Source organism: Nematolebias whitei, chromosome 10 (assembly GCF_014905685.2).
Source record: "Nematolebias whitei isolate Nwh7 chromosome 10, NemWhi1, whole genome shotgun sequence".
Taxonomy (NCBI): domain Eukaryota; kingdom Metazoa; phylum Chordata; class Actinopteri; order Cyprinodontiformes; family Rivulidae; genus Nematolebias; species Nematolebias whitei.
This window is the reverse complement of record NC_056507.1, coordinates 28,275,263-28,292,694: the sequence shown is the minus strand read 5'-3', so window position 1 is coordinate 28,292,694 and position 17,432 is coordinate 28,275,263. Positions and strand designations below refer to the sequence as shown.

Below are 17,432 nucleotides of genomic sequence, written 5' to 3'. Positions count from 1 at the left end.
AAACTTTATATAAATCATTGTGTGAGAAGCTACTGTGGATCATAAAATAAATGCCCCAGTGTAAAGAGGTGGAGGAGGGTGGTGATGTGCAGGAGTAAAGCTGAAGCACATCTGGGTGAACGGACTTGATTTCTATGACACTCCGGGAATCTGCAAACTGTTGGACAGCTGAGCTGAACAGGAACTTCACAGCCTGATGGATCAGTCAGTCTTTAAAAATGTTAAATCACGTGCAAAGACACATTTCTTCAACCATGAACTATAAAACAGTATTTGGACAGAATATTTTTCATATTAGAATTATCTAAAAAATAAATGCATGTCCCCAAGGGAAATAAACCGTGATTAACTCAGATTCAGTTTTTAAATTTTGCTTCCAAGGAGTTTAATCTCCTTGGTTTTTCTACCAATTTTCAGCCGGTCCAGATCTTCATCTCCACTTGTTTTTCACCAGGAATGGTCTCGTTGTTCGTTAAGCCACTTAACTGTGACTTACGAAACATTCTGGCATTACAAAACATCGCAAAACATTTCACACAGAAACAGTTTAAAACGGTTTCTTTTGTTCAAATGTAAATGCATCATAAAACAATAATAAAACATAAACATAAACAACTAGACTTGGTCTTAAAAGAAAATGTAGGCTGCTCAAACTAACCAAAATGTGAATTTATTAGAGCGCTGAGTGTTAAAGGACACGTTAGACACCGTCTTCTGGATGTTGCAGCTGGTTGAGCTCATTCAGCCTCACTGCAGCTGTCGACAGAGATAAGCAGCTCTTTTATGTCTGTTCAAATGTGCCTTTTTCCACCTCAGACATGCACAAATCCAATTATGTCCTAATTGTGTGTTACAAGGCTCATTGATTATGACAGAGGCCGTGGAGCAGACTGAACGGTAGAAAAATATCCTTAATAATTAGCCCCTTATACCCTCAAGAGCCATGGTTTAATACTGAGGAAATATTTTTGCCCTACTGATTGAACTGAATTGACTTTTCCAACACAGATATGTTAATCATTATGATGCATAACATGTACAATAATAAAATAACATAAACATTAAATTCAAATATGTGTTGTGTTGCTGATATAACATCCTTCCTGCTTGTGAACAGTTGTAAAAGCAGACAGCAAACAGCTTTTCAAAGGACAACCAAGTTGTAAGTTAATATTTTTGCACGGAACATTAGTTTATGAACGAGAATCAAAAACCTCAATAATATCAAAATATTAGAATTTTGTAGCACTTATCAGCACTGTTTTTATTAATTCCTTTTATCATTTTTTTTTTTAAACCTGGGTGTCATCTAGCATTCATCAAGGGGTGACGCAGCACCTCCCGCACCCCAACTTCCCTCAGCTTTGACATTAAGAGAAGGGTGGAATAGAAAATCCACAGAAAGTTATATTTATGAGGTGCAGAACATTTCTCTACTTTTCTAATTGCATCAAAAACTCAGGAAGCTTGAAACACATAAACACATAAACCTCACTAAACAACAATTTGATAAAGAACAATTTGATCAGCTCTGAGCACTGAGATACAAAAAAAATGTATTTCTAAATGTGGAAAAGAAAAAGCGAGAAACTGTATGTTAACGATGTCGTGTAATCTTTAGTAATCTCAATGCACTCTTTTCACCACAAAGCATCAACACAGCACAACAGCTTAGCGGTTAGTACTGTTGCCTCACAGCAAGAAGGTCCTGGGTTCAATCCCTGGCTTCTTTCTGTGTTGAGTTTGTGTGTTCTCCTTGTGTTTGTGTGAGATTTCTCCTGCTACTCCAGTTTTCTTTGGTCCAAAATAATGCTTGTTAAGCTGCCTTCAGGTTCAGGCCCTCCAAGCAAAAGAGATCATGAGATTTGCCTTGTTAAATAAAGGTTAATAATAATCCTATTTTAAATAGGTCATGTTCCTTAATTAAACATCAGATCGCCTTTTAAAATCAAACGTAATGTATTTTTCTATTAAAAGCATCTGTTATAGACTGAGTGTTCAGTTCAGACACTCGCCTCCTGCCAGCTGACAGCTGAGATAAGCTAAGCACCCAGGTTGTGGGTTTTGCAGTTATTTTGTGATTTCTAATGGTTTCTGATTTGTAGTTTATTTATATTTAGGGGTTTTCAGTAGCTGGTTCACATTGTTGGTAAGTCGGACTTCTCCGGGGCAGCTCGTTGTCACTGATTCTGTTCACAACTGTACTGGACAGGATTTCTCGGTGCAGCCAGGTGGTGGAGGGAGACTGGTTCAGTGACCTCAGGATTCCATCTCTTTTATTTGTCGATGATGTGGTCCAACTCAGCAGGGGCCGAGTTGGGGTAGAGGTAGAGCAGCCGACCCGGGACCTGAAAGTCCTCGGCTTGATCCCCAGCCATTCCCACATGTTGTATCTCTGACCAAGACGCCCAATCCCCAATTGCTCCCCGGGCGCTTACATACCACTGCTCCACCTGTGTGTAGCTCATGTGTGATGGATTAAATGCAGAGAACTAATTTTGCCACTGTATTGGAACATACGATGACAACCTCAGACTTGCCCTCCCTGGCGTCATTGTGCCGTGATCTTCAGCTCTCACTGGAGTGGTTCACAGCCCAGTGTGAAGCGGCTGGGATGAGAATCAGAACCTCCAAATCTGAGCCCATGGTCATGAGTGAGGGAAGAATGGAGCGTGAGATTGACAGACGGACTGGTGCAGCCTCTGCATTATTAGTGTATGGGGAGTGGTGGCGCAGAAGTTAGAGAAGATGGGCCTGCGATCAGAAAGTCACAGGTTCAACGCCCTGGACTGACAACATCAAAATGTGGGTGGTGAAACACGGACACATGCCTTCACCCTCATTTGCCCCACTCTGAGCCCTTGAGCAAGGCCCTTAACCCCCACCATCTGCTCCCAAACAGGTCTCTCTTGAAAATAAGTTCTAGTGACTTAATGAGACGACCTGTATAAATAAAGGCTAAATTAAAAAAAATAATAATAAAAAAATGACTCTGGGTAGTGACTGAATGAATGAGATCGCAGATGCAGGCGGTTGAAATGAGTTTCTTCCACAGGGTAGCTGGACTCTCCCTTAGAGACAGGGTGGGAGGTTCAGATATCCGGGAGAGACTCAGAGTAGAACCGCTGCTCCTCCACATCGAGAGGAGCCAGTTGAGGTGGTTCAGGCATCTGGTAAGGATGCTCCCTGGGCACTTCCCTATGGAGGTGCTTCGAGCATGTCCTATTGGGAGGAGACCCCTGGGAAGACCCAGGACATGCTGGAGAGACTATGTCTCTCGGTTAGCCTGGGAATGCCTTGGAGTCCTCCCAGAAGAGCTGGAAGAGGTGGCTGTGGAGAGAGATGTCTGGACATCCCTGCTCAAACAGCTGCCCCCATGACCTGACTCCAGAACAAGCAGAAGATAATGGACAGATGGATGGATTTTCAGTAGTTTTAGTTAGTTTTTTCTCGTCTCTTCTTTTTCCCCTCAGACCTTCTTGATACAGTGCCTTGTGAAAGTATTCTGCCCCCTTGAACTTTTCAACCTTTTGCCACATTTCAGTCTTCAAACATAAAGACATAAAATTTTTATTTTTTTGTGAAGAATCAACAAGTGGGACACAATCGTGAAGTGGAATGAAATTTATTGGATGTGTCAAACTTTTTTAACAAATAAAAAAATGAAAAGTGGGGTGTGCAATATTATTCGGCCTCCTTGCGTTAATACTTTTAGCGCCGCCTTTTGCTGCAGTTCCAGCTGCAAGTCTCTTGGGGTTTGTCTCTATCAGGTTTGCACATGGAGAGACTGAAATTCTTGCCCATTCTTCCTTGTAAAACAGCTCGAGCTCAGTGAGGTTGGATGGAGAGTGTTTGTGAACAGCAGTCTTCAGCTCTTTCCACAGATTCTCGATTGGATTCAGGTCTGGACTTTGACTTGGCCATTCCAACACCTGGATACGTTTATTTGTGAACCATTCCATTGTAGATTTGTCTTTATGTTTTGGATCATTGTCTTGTTGGAAGATAAATCTCCGTCCCAGTCTCAGGTCTCTTGCAGACTCAAACAGGTTTTCTTCCAGAATGGTCCTGTATTTGGCTCCATCCATCTTCCCATCAATTCTGACCATCTTCCCTGTCCCTGCTGATGAAAAGCAGGCCCAAACCATGATGCTGCCACCACCATGTTTGACAGTGGGGATGGTGTGTTCAGGGTGATGAGCTGTGTTGCTTTTATGCCAAACATCGTTTTGCATTGTGGCCAAACAGTTCGATTTTGGTTTCATCTGACCAGAGCACCTTCTTCCACATGTTTGGTGTGTCTCCCAGGTGCTTGTGGCAAACTTTAAACAACACTTTTTATGGATATCTTTGAGAAATGTCTTTCTTCTTGCCACTCTTCCATAAAGGCCAGATTTGTGCAGTGTACGACTGATTGTTGTCCTATGGACAGACTCTCCCACCTCAGCTGTAGATCTCTGCAGTTCATCCAGAGTGATCATGGGCCTCTTGGCTGCATCTCTGATCAGTCTTCTCCTTGTTCCAGATGAAAGTTTAGAGGGACGGCCGGGTCTTGGTAGATTTGCAGTGGTCTGATACTCCTTCCATTTCTATATGATTGCTTGCACAGTGCTCCTTGGGATGTTTAAAGCTTGGGAAATCTTTATGTATCCAAATCCGGCTTTAAACTTCTCCACAACAGTAACTCGGACCTGCATGGTGTGTTCCTTGGTCTTCATGATGCTCTCTGCGCTTTGAACAGAACCCTGAGACTATCACAGAGCAGGTGCATTTGTACGGAGACTTGATTACACACAGGTGGATTCTATTTATCATCATCAGTCATTTGGGACAACATTGGATCATTCATAGATCCTCACTGAACTTCTGGAGTGAGTTTGCTGCACTGAAAGTAAAGGGGCCGAATAATAGTGCACGCCCCACTTTTCAGTTTTATTTTTTTTTAAAGTTTGACACATCCAATAAATTTCATTCCACTTCACGATTGTGTCCCACTTGTTGTTGATTCTTCACAAAAAAATAAAATTTTATATCTTTATGTTTGAAGCCTGAAATGTGGCAAAAGGTTGAAAAGTTCAAGGGGGCCCAATACTTTCGCAAGGCACTGTACATGATTTCAAGCAGCTTTGTTCCCTCAGATTCATTCAACCTTTTATTTCCACAGCTTAGTCTCATTGAGCCTCAAGGATTCATTTACAAATGAGACCTGTTTTAAACAAAGAACACAGAAGAGCTACAGACAACAAAAGACAATCATATAAAAAGCATATAAAATGAAAACGTAAATAGAAAAAATGAAATAAAAATGAAACAAAAACAGCTAATTTATAAAGGGAAGTAAAATAAGATAATCGACTCATCTTCCTCTATGCTCACTAATCATCCATCCCAGTCTATAAATTCTGATTTCATTCGGACTTGTCAAATCTTTGTTGCATGTGCATGTTCTGGTCCTGGTTTACTTCTCTGATGTCGTGTTCACTGATCCTTTTGTGGATTTCAACCCGCCTGCCACTGTGAGTCCTCAAGTCGTTTAGCCCTGAGCCCAATGAAACTAAAACTGGTTTAAAATAAACTGCATTCAAAATCATAGCATTAAGAAGCTGAAACATGAACTATAGTAATCTTTGGGCTAAAGTCGCATGCAGGATACGAAGGCGTCCTGCCTGCAAAACACAGTGTTTCACAATAACGTTCCCTCGGTCTGCAGAGAGCTGTACTTTTATGATGCTTTCCCCTCCACAAGATAGAAAGAGATCAAAGTCCCAACTTTACTCTGCATGGGATATCCTGGGAGGAAAATAAGCAGAACTGTTTTTTGAGATCCATGTTTATGTAAAACTTCTCCAAGGAGTCTGTCGAGTGGAAAGCCGTGAAGTGATATGAGACAAGGTAAGACGTTCATTAAGAACTGATGTTTCAGAGCAGGCTAGTTTTTGTGGATGTGTATAAGGAAAAGAAAAACTGGCAGGAATAGTTATATGATGCAGACATTATTTAAAAATATGAAGGCATGCAAACTTGGAAAAAAAAAATCAATGGTTGTTTACTTTAACATTAACCTTTCACGCCTACTTGCTGCGGCAGTGCTCCCACTCGGGCACGTCAAAGTTTTTACATCCGCAGATAATATTTAATAAAACCACCTGCTCTTCCAGTCACTGATGGTGAACGTATCGCATGGCTCACCGCAAACAAACAAAAAGTGAGTCTCCATTGGAAAGTCACCAGGTAGTGTGACGCTCCAACAGAACAGAGGCGCAGGTGACTCAGTTACTGTCGTGCTCAGAGTGTCTTTGTTCCAGGAGATAAAGCTCCACTTCAAAGGCTGGAAATTTGTCCGAGATGTCTGTTTGAAGCCAATCCAGTTCTGAGTGAAGCATGTGCAACTGTGGGAAATAAGACCAGTAAAGTCGAGCACTGTAATAATTGTGGGAGCACAGTTTCAGTATGGATGTGTATTAACATTGTAGATTGAATGTTTTGAAGGAAAGATACTAGAAAAGGTTATAAACAATTAGTATCTAAACTGTTGCAGCGGCTTCATTGTAGGAGGAATACTGATTAGAGATGAGCAGTGATTTTTAAACATTTGAAGTCTGTCACTGGCACCTCATAGCAACAAGTTATCCTAGTTGTTTCCTATAGCTGTGTTTTCTCAGTCCAACATAACAGCTACCATCCAAACCACCCACAAAAATAAAAAAATTAAAAATAAATTGAAGCATGTAGACATACTATCATTGCAGTTTATTTTGAAATAGTTAAAAAGTGGAAACAATGGTCACAGGTGAGCTGAGAATCATGTTTTTTTTAAATAGGTTTAAGGTTCAAGGTTTAAGGCGATTTTATTGTCATTCACATCACATGTGGTACATGAGGTGGAATGAAATTGTGTACTCAAGCTCCCAAAAATAGCAAAAATATAAAATATGAAAATAGAGTACCACTTTACAATAAGGCTCCCTTTATAGATGACTAATAAATAATTTATAGATACATTATTTATTCCTCTATAAACACTTTATAAATCATTAATATTTGTTTATTAGGCATTAATTAAGGGTGATGGAGAGAAAAAACAGACCAGTTTCTTACCAAATAGTGAGCCACCTCTGTTCACCTAAATATTTCATCTAGAGCTGTTATATTAGACATTTCAGACCTTGTGAGCACAATAGGTATTTATAAACCTATTTTTTAGGATATAACATTGTATTTTATCACTGCATTATAAGTATCTACAACTACTATTATATCCTAAAAATAGTAGGTTTATTTACAAATGCTTATTGTGCTTACAAGGTAGTAACTTAGTCTAATAAACAAATATTAATGATTTATAAAGTGTTTATAGAGGAATTAAAAATGTATGTATAAACTATCTACATAGTCAAGTCAAGTCACATTTATTTATATAGCACATTTAAAACAGTAACTGTTATCAAAGTGCTTACCAAAAAAGATCACATCATCAAATATTAATAACAAAATATTACAGCAACATGAATAAAAGCATAAAAACATGAAATATAATGATAAACAATGAAATACTAAATCAAATCACCCTGCGTTAAATGTCAGGGAGTAAAAGCAAAATGGATGAACACAATCATCAACAACGAAATACCAAATCAGATCGCACTGTGTTAAATGTCAATGAGTACAGATGTGTTTTGAGGAGAGATTTAAAAATAGAGACTGAGGTGGCCTGTCGAATGTTGATGGGCAGATTGTTCCAGAGTTTAGGGCCCATGACTGAAAACGCTCAATCTCCTCTGAGCTTCAGCCTGGTTTTTGGTACGGCCAAAAGCAGCTGGTCTGATGATCTCAAGGCCCGAGAAGGAGTATAAGGATGAAGAAGGTCGGAGAGGTATGAGGGTGCAACGCCATTAACACACTTAAATGTCAGCAGAAGAATCTTAAAATCAACTCTGACACGCACAGGAAGCCAGTGAAGAGAGGACAGAACTGGAGTAATGTGCTCAAACCTGCGAGTTCCTGGTAGTAGCCGAGCTGCCGCATTTTGGACAAGCTGGAGACGTGAGAGAGAGACCTGACTGACCCCAGCATAAAGTGAGTTACAGTAGTCCAGCTGGGTTGTAATAAATGCATGGACTCATTTTTCTAGGTAGGATCTGGGCAGGACGGACTTGAGCTTAGCTATCTGCCTTAGCTGAAAGAAGCTTTTTTGAAGAACAGAATTTATCTGCTTATTAAACTTAAAGCCCGAGTCTAAAACTATCCCGAGATTGGTAACAGACTGTTTTAGATACGGCTGAAGGGAGTCCACAATGGTCCTGTATTTGGCCCCATCCATCTTCCCATCAATTCTGACCATCTTTCCTGTCCCTGCTGATGAAAAGCAGGCCCAAACCATGATGCTGTCACCACCATGTACCATGTACATAGATACGGGGGGCCTTATTTTAAAGTGGTACCAAAAGAGAAATCATAAACAAGGATCTAATATATATGCTAAACAATAATAATATAATTTGGTTTATTAAACAGCAGCCTGAACATGAGTCTGTTGTGAGCAGATGGGTATGAATACAGCAGCAAAAAGGCAAGAAATCAGCAGCACAGATAAGTCACATATTAACAATTAAAGTGGCATTACAGGGAGTTTTCTGGTTAGAGATCCGTGAGTCTAACAGCGTCAGGGTAGAAGCTGTTCCTCAGTCTAGTGGTTCTACACTTAATGCTCCTTAACCTCCTGCCTGAGGGGAGTGGGACATATAGTGTGTGTGCTGGGTGAGTGGGGTCCTTCATGATGCAGGTGGCTCTCTTCCTGCATCTGGAGGTGTAGATGTCTGTGATGGTGGGGAGACTGATTCCAACAGTCTTCTGTGCAGCCTTCACCACTCTCTGCAAAGCTTTTCTTTCTGCAGCTGTGCAGCCTCCATGCCACACGTTGATGCTGGAGCACAGGATGCTCTCCATTGCACACCTAACAGAGCCAAATAGAACTTAAAACATGCAGCAATCATAAGTTAAGCTGAAATTATCTCACATTAAAGCTGTTTTCTCTGTATTTACAGTTTATTGTTGTGCTGACACTTGTGATACAGTTACTAGCCTTTCATGAGGAAAAAATAAAATGCACTGTGAAAAACAAGAAATGCTGCAAGCTGCTGGTAGGTAGAGGGGGACATATAGAAGGTACTGGCAGAACCAAGTCAGACTGGTGGATAAAGTTGGAAAAAAATCAAATTATTATCAGATAAAAAACATTTAAAATACTTATAGTTCCCTTCTCTAATAGAAATGTTTAGACTGGAGTAACAGCTACCAGCTGTCTGACACAACAACTGTCCAAGCAAGGCCAAGATCAGAGACCAAGATTTCTGTAAACGGGTTGTTCAAACAACTATCTAGAACAGGCAAGACATTCATTGTTCACAACTTTCCACAGAAGTCCCCTTATAAAGATGACAATTTTAGAAATACCTGCTCCCTGGTGAGGGGCTGCCATGATGTCTGTAATCTCTGAATATTTATTTGGATTAATTCAGATTCTTCTTTCGGCTGCTCCTTTCACAGAGAACTAACCTGCACGAAGACTTGGCAATACTTTTTACACCAGATGCCCTTCATGACGCAACCACAGACCACTGAGCTACCACAGCCCTCTGTGTGGAGCAGGGGGCTGCCATGTAGGGTGCACGGGGGAGCAGAGGCTGGGGGTTAAGGGCCTTGCTCAAGGGCACAGAGTGGGGCAAATGAAGGTAGAGGCAGGTGACCCACATCTGTCTCAACCCACACTTTGATGTTGTTAGTCCAGGGGGTCGAACCAGCAACCTTCTGCTCACAGGCTCACCTTCTCTCTCTCTCCGCCAGGCTGTAGGTCCCGCTCTTTTCAGAGCAGGGTCACATGTATTCTTCATCTCCATTTTGCTCTGTTTCATGTATAGTGTGTTGTGAGATGGAGTCTCCTGATATCCCACTGGATCACATCCATCACCTCTTCTTCTGCTGTCCCTTGCTTCGTTGACCAAAAACTTGTATATTTAATAGACCTTTTATCTTGTTGTCATCTTCCATTCACTGCACATGCCCATACCATCTCATTCTTGATTTCTATATCTTGTCCATGATGCCACGCCAAGCGTTTTTCTGATATCGTCATTTCGCCGTCTATCCTTGAGGGATACCCCAAGAATCCGATCCCGCACTTCTATTCTCTTCAGGAGTTCCTCTTCCTTTCTTTTTAAAGTCCATACTTCAGCTCCACAACCTCTCTAACCTCTGCATCACCACTCCTCTATTTATTTGGATGAATTGGTTCACAAAAATTGCCTTGTCTGTGTTGAAAGTGTGGATATTTACTTAGTTAAAAATAGATTAGTCAATCAGTAGCTTAATTATCTGTGTGCCCACACAGCACATGCTGAGTGTGCTTCCAGCATAAGGGCTTTGGAGTCAACATCCTAATCCTGAGACAAGGTAAGTGTCTTACCTAATCAAACTGTCTGTCTGTGATGTAACCGTTCAAAGCATTCTTTGTTCAGTGACCTTTTCATGTGCAAGGCTGCTTCTACTTTGGGAACACTTTTGATTTGGTGGCTTACTTTGCTTGGGAGCCTGTGTTGTCTCGTGGTTGTTAGACGGGATGTTTTGTTGCGTTTTAAAGTTGCGTGACCTGTAATCTCGTCATAATGAGTGTTTGCTGGTCTCTCAGCCAGAGCAACTGAATGCAAGAGTGGATTTAGGAAAACTGGGGCTGTGTGGCATTACCATGACCCTTGACCTCAGTGTGCTTTATTAACCCTCACACACAGGGGGGTGCAACGTTGAAGGCTCTTAGAACTACTTGGCTTCCACAGCAGAGACCAAACATTTTCCTAAGAAACAAATAAAATGTAATCTTTTTAGGTGAAATGAGAGACAACTGTTATCAAAAGGACATGGTAAAATGATAACATCAATAAAAAAGCTATTCAACACAGCTCGCAATTATAGTTTAATATAATAAGAGTTGTTGTTTTTTTGTTGTTGCTTGTTTTGGTTTTGTCTAAAGTTCTCCTCTGAGGTTCCAACTGGAGTTGCCAACAAATCCTTTGTGTGACAGCACTCTAAAACTGATTGGTTTTATGCACCTAAATAATGTGTTACATTTAAACATTAAGACTAAAAAAAAGTAGTCTATTTTATAACGTAAGCCTTGCTTTTGTAAAGTGAGAATGACTGGCATCCTTAGTTGAAAAATAAAAATAATGATCAGCAGCTACTTAGTTGTAATTGTTCATGTTGGAGATGAGTACAGATTGCACAGTAGTGTTACATTATCTAATGGTATTCCTAAAAGTGCAGATCTAAAAATATTTAACCATAAAAATGGCCAGACTATCAGAAAGGGAGTCCTTTATTTGATTTATTGTGTTTGGTCCTCTGAACTCTACCCTTCTTTGTAACTTTGTGCAATGACGTGAACATCCCATTAGTTTAATTTTTCACTAACTGGTACATTTTACTGAAGACATTTTGTTTGCACACAGCTTCATGTTCTCTCTCAGAAGAATAGATTGTCCTTTTTCTGAATAAGTGTTTGATAACTTTCAGTACTGTATGGAATTTCGACGTAACTTATCTATTAAAGTAACTTGATATCAGTATCTGTGATTATATGAAATATATGAAATATGAACCTGTGTGCTGACATCATAATTTGACTTGATTTGCAGAAGACAAAGCACTAAGGTGATATGAGGTCCATCCGTGGTTCTTATCAAGCTGAGAGAAGAGAAATTTCACCTTATGTGAGAATCTTTCGGCCACACAGAGCATGTGATCTTATATGCTGGTCCAGACGTGGGAAACTTAAGGCGCGAGGGACAAAAGTGGCCTTTGGAATATTTCCATCAGGCCACCAGTATCCTTAGTAAAAAAAAAAAAGATTGCTAAAAAAACAGCAATTTATCAAAGAAACTTAAGAACATTTCAATTTAACATTTTCTGCAAAACTTACAAAAAAACATTTTTTAAGTCATTGTATTTCCAGAACTAGGCTGAAGTTTAAAGATTTAGAAACACAAATATATAAGTTATTTTGCATTTTCCCACTAACAGGTATGACATGTTCATGCATTTGTCACGTCTGTACTGGACTATTGCAATGGTTTATTATCTGGATGTCCAAATACTTCTTTAAAACATCTTCAATTGATCCAAAATGCTGCTGCCAGAGTCTTAACTGGAGTTAGTGGGAGAGATCATCTCTCTCCAGTTTCAGCTTTTTTCCACTGGCTCTCTGTCAAATCCAGAATTGAATTCAAAATCTTTCTTCTAACCTACAAAGCTCTCAACAACCTGGCTCCATCTTACAGTACAGATCTTATTGTTCCATATTTTCCTAACAGAGCACTTCACTCTCAGACTGCAGGTTTACTCGTGGTTCCTAGAGTTTCCAAAAGCAGAATGGGAGGAAGATATATCAGTTATCAGGCTCCTCTCTTGTGGAACCAACTTCCAGTTTCTGTCCGTGAGGCTGACACATTGTCCAGTTTAAAGACTGGGATTAAGACTTTTCTTTTTGACAAATCCTATATTTAGGGTTTGCTTGTTATGTTGCATGAAGCTTGGACTACTAGAGGACTAATAAACCTCATTTCCTTAAATGATTTGTTAAAATTAAATAGTTTTAATTTGATACTATTTTTCATGTGATTCTTGACCTGCCATTGTGTATCTGTTCCTCCTTCCTGTTCGTCTCAAACCCAGCCGGTCGAAGCAGATGGTCGCTTGTCCTGAGCCTGATTCTGCTAAAGGTTTCTTCCTCATGAGGGAGTTTTTTCTTTCCACTGTCACCTTCATGCTTGCTCAAGATGAGAGTTCTGCAATGAGTTAAACTCAAAGCAGTCTGCTCCTCAGATAAATAATGTTAAATTATTCTTTTTATATATGAATATTTCTGTTCAGTGTCCTGAGATGACTTCTGTTGTGACTTTGTGTTATATAAAAAACTGAAATGAAAATGAATTGAATTGAATGTTAAGCTTACGTGTATAATAAATTGTCACAAGGGACAGTTTACAGAATATGTTTTTTATTCTTAAAGCAACGACACATTTTATAAATCATGTTAAGACAGAGCCTGTAAAAGTTCTTCAGACCATCTGTAATGAAGAAAATTTATTTTCCAATTTTCTGTGTGGCCCTTTGATTGCTTTGAACATCCTGATGTGGCCCTTTGGGAAAAAAAGTGTTGCCCATCTCTGTGCTGGTCTATCAGCGTCCATGTGGTGGTTGGGACTGAACTGGATCCGGTTTTGGGTAACCTGTTGTAAACCATGAACCATGACAAGTATTTCCCTGTTATCAGTGAGAAGCTGTGATGTTCTGATAAGACAAGCTGATTGCTCACACCTACAGAGAGGTGGAGTTTTAGAACTCTGCACACCTGACCCCCTTCATGCACTGGCCACAGGTTCAGCAGCACAACTTCAAAAGTGCAATGTAATCCCAGTAAACTGCAGGTGGCCTTCTAGATTGGCTCCCCAAATCTCCACTCTTTTCCCTCCTCTTTCACACACTGGCCCCCCCTTCTCTCCCTCTTTTCTCCAGACCCTTGGTGTGGCGACTCGAGCTGAAACGGGGCCTGAAGCAGGTTGGAGGCAGCGCCAAGCAGCTGGGACGTGTCACAGTGTACCCAGCACGGCAGCGGGACCAGGGGCACCTGAAGGCAGGCAGCAGCGTGTGAGCGAGAGTAGACCAAACACAGGGAAACAAGGACACCTCTGCAGCAACCGCAGAGTCCAACGTGGGACTTGGGAGACACTTTTCCCTCTTGGGGCTGGAGGGATCACAGTTGCTAGAGACTTTGGACATTATCCCAGCTTGTCTGTAACAGGAACTGTTTGGAAAAGAGATGGATAAGGATGCTCTGCTGGACTATGAGTATCCAGACCTGGATCCTCTGCCTTCTAAAATTGAAAGAGAGTAAGTGTATTCTTGAAGTATTTCTAAAAACTTTATGCTGTCCCTCTTGTTGATTTTTATTATTATTATTTCACAGTTTTTCTTCATTTAAACCAACGTGCTCACTGTTGGGGGTTTAGTTTCACTTCCTGAATCTTTTGTTTGGATTTTGCTCTGAGATACGCCTCTCATTGAGATATTAGGTGACATATGGCACACTTCTACAGGCCCGCAGTCACAGTGTGATTCTGCTTCTCCTGTTTGTTGTCGTGTCGGTGCGGTCTCGTTTACATACTTTTCAGCTGTCGGCTGAGAAAGAAAAAAGTTTTTTTTCCTACTTAGTCTTTTTACAACCCTGAATAAAACGAAATTAAAACTCAAATCCTAACAAAATTTTCAGAAAGTTTTGAGTTCACAAATCACTAACACATTTTCAGTTTAAGTTTAAGATCAGTTTATGTATAGCAAGGTACTGAACATAGTCTGCATGATCTCCTACACTCAAACAACACAAGTAATTCATTTTTTCTCTAACCATATCTCCCTAACATGTTTGTTATTCTACATGTTGCTCATCTGAAGTTGCAAAAAAGTTATTTTTGTCCCTATTGATCAATAGACACATTTTTTTCATTTCTTCTTTAACATTTGTTCATCATTTGTCCCACACATTTGCACACTGTGATGAACAATTTGACAGAAAGACACTGTGTTGGGTTGTTGCTTTCCTGCAGCTACAACTTCCTGCAGGTTTGGCCAAACCGTTCTGCATCAGGTGGATTGGTGTGTCTAATTAAAAGTACTCGTATTGTTTGAACATGGAAGACCCGTTTCAATCACCGTAATGACTGTCCCAACACAAAAAGTTGACGTCTGACGCTCTGGTTGTGAACACTGCCCCCGTGGCCAAGCATTCTTGCTCCTCTGTCACATAAACATGAATGAAAGACCTTTGTTGTTTTCCTGTGTCACGCTGATACCAATCCGTTTAAATCCAAATCTCTGCTCCGCTCTGGGATTTCAGCCACAAAGTTTCCAGCCACAAATGATCCTGATATTGACATGTGAAAAGTTTAAAGTGGTGCACCTCAAGGTCAGCTCAGGGTCCAAAGTGCTTATGTTTTTGCTAACAAGTGAATCTTTTGTTTCCTGATCTAGAACAATCCCACCATGTGAGCCCACTGCTGATGACATGCTGTATCATATATCCATCACTGCGATATCTGTAAGTCTGTCGTCCTGTCAGATCCACCTCACACAGCAGCACGCTGTCATTCATCCAGTGCAGTGTCGCAACTTATACGGTCAAAAAAGGAGTTTTCATTATCATGATTTTTTTTTTTCTAAATGAGTAAAGTTGGTCCCCCAACGTGTCTCTTTGCCTTCATCAGAAAAGTAATTTTATAGTTTTTTCCAATAAAAAGAAGAGAAACATTTAGACTCAAGTGGCATAACAAAATTACATTTATTTTGTGCTTCGCACTCAATGTAAATTATATTTTCAAACAATTCAATTTCAATTCAGTTTATTTATGTAGCGCCAAGTCACAACAGAAGTCATCTCAGGGCACTGAACAGAAACATTCACATATAAAAATAATAATTTAACATTAATTATCTGAGGAATAGACTGCTTTGAGTTTAACATCATCACAGAACTCTCATCTTGAGCAAACATGAAGACGACAGTAGAAAGGAAAAACTCCCTCGTGAGGAAGAAACCTTTAGCAGAACCAAGCTCAGGACAAGCGATCATCTGCTTCTACTGGCTGGGTTTTGTAGGAACAGATAGAAATAGTATAAAATGAAAACTATTCAGTTTTAACAATTAATTTAAGGACATGAGGTTAGTTTGTCTTCCAGTAGTCTAAGCCTACGGCAGCATAACAAGCCGACCCTAACTATAGGATTTATCAAAAGGAAAGTCTTAAGTCCAGTCTTAAAACTGGACAATGTGTCAGCCTCATGGACAGAAATTGGAAGTTGGTTCCACAAGAGAGGAGCCTGATAACTGAAAGATCTTCCCCCCATTCTGCTTTTGGAAACTTTAGGAACCACGAGTAAACCTGCAGTCTGAGAGCGATGTGCTCTGTTAGGAAAATATGGAACAATAAATTTTCGAATATAAGATGGAGCTAGGTTGTTGAGAGCTTTGTAGGTTAGAAGTAAGATTTTGAATTCAATTCTGGACTTGACAGGGAGCCAATGGAGAGAAGCTAAAACTGGGCATATATGATCTTTCCCACTAACTCCAGTGAACAGGAAGTTTTAACACATGTGAACTTTTAAAATGTATACAAAACTATCTGAGATGTTCACTCAAACCAAGCAGGATCAATGCAGAATGAAGTGGTGACAACTACACATTTTATTCTTATGGTTGAACCTTTTTACTACTTATATATTTTTCTTTATTCCCCTGCTTAATATTATGTTTGTTTTTCTGCAGTGCTTCCATGTTGAAGTTATTTGGTTTTTAGTTCCCTTTAATGGTCTGATTAGAGGTCTGGTCTTGCCTTCCTCTCATGTGTTTCCTGAACGTGTCACATGTCACAGCAGGTCTGTGGCCCCTCACCGGTCGGTGGACCTGACTTCTTTCAGACCACATTCATGGGGAGCAGACTGGGGTTCAGCCTTTTGTTTCGTGACACTTGCTTTTGTTTCTGTGTGAAACAGTTTGAGACATAAACCCTGTGAATCCACAGCAGCCTGGCACTCTGCAGGTGAAACTAAAATGTTTTTTTGTTTTTTTAATCTAGCTGGTCATCATGCTGATTCTCGCCATCTTGGCCAGACGCACCAAGGTGGGCGACAAGCAGAAAGGCCTTCCAGGTTTACTCAGGTGAGGCTCAGTAATGATTTCTCACAGAAGATAATATCTTAATGTTACAAGCTCTTAAAGAATCGAGTTTAGATTTTCTGTTTTCCTTGCCGATGGCTTCCATTTACTTCCAAACACTGTAAAGTTGAGCATGTGTACATTTTAAATGAGTGTGAAAACACCCCTGAGTCTGACCATTTGGCATTAAAGGTGAAACTCAACCTTCTACATGCCTGCAGGGTTTGTTAGCTCAGTTGTCAGGCTGTAAATCAGGAGGAAGCATTGATGTTAGCGTTATTTCAGTTTAGCTGTTCTTTAAAAAAACATAAAGTTTTGTCTCTGCTCTGATTGAATCTTCTCACTGCCTCATGGTACCTCATAGCTCTGATCTTCAGAAGTGACGGTTCAGAAAAATGATGAACAATTAGTATTTTACGTCTCCAACTTTTTGAGACTGGAGTTGTAAGATGGCAATATCCTGCTTTGGTTTTATTCCACTCTTGGACCAGCTGTTAGCTTGTTAGCTTGGTCAGAATGAAACTATTGAGGACCTTCAAAGATCTACAACAGGTAAGATATTAGTTGTTTATAACATTTTCCCAAAATCCCACTTCAAAGCATCTTTTCTGTCCCTTGAGGTGCAAAAAAGCCATTGGTGGGGGTGGGGGAACCATCAGGCAGTTTGACTATA

At 40.3% G+C, this 17,432-nt stretch overlaps 1 protein-coding gene across 1 annotated transcript in view; it reads left to right on the top strand.

Annotated features, from left to right (window-relative positions):
- Positions 1 to 13,759: 13,759 nt before the first annotated feature.
- stra6 (signaling receptor and transporter of retinol STRA6) overlaps positions 13,760 to 17,432 on the top strand; it is a 20,455-nt gene continuing 16,782 nt past the window's right edge. The window contains exons 1-3 of the mRNA XM_037682932.1: positions 13,760 to 13,941; positions 15,079 to 15,145; positions 16,680 to 16,762. Coding sequence (XP_037538860.1) covers positions 13,871 to 13,941; positions 15,079 to 15,145; positions 16,680 to 16,762 — 221 coding nt within the window. The 5' untranslated portion in view covers positions 13,760 to 13,870. The remainder of the gene's footprint in view (positions 13,942 to 15,078; positions 15,146 to 16,679; positions 16,763 to 17,432) is intronic.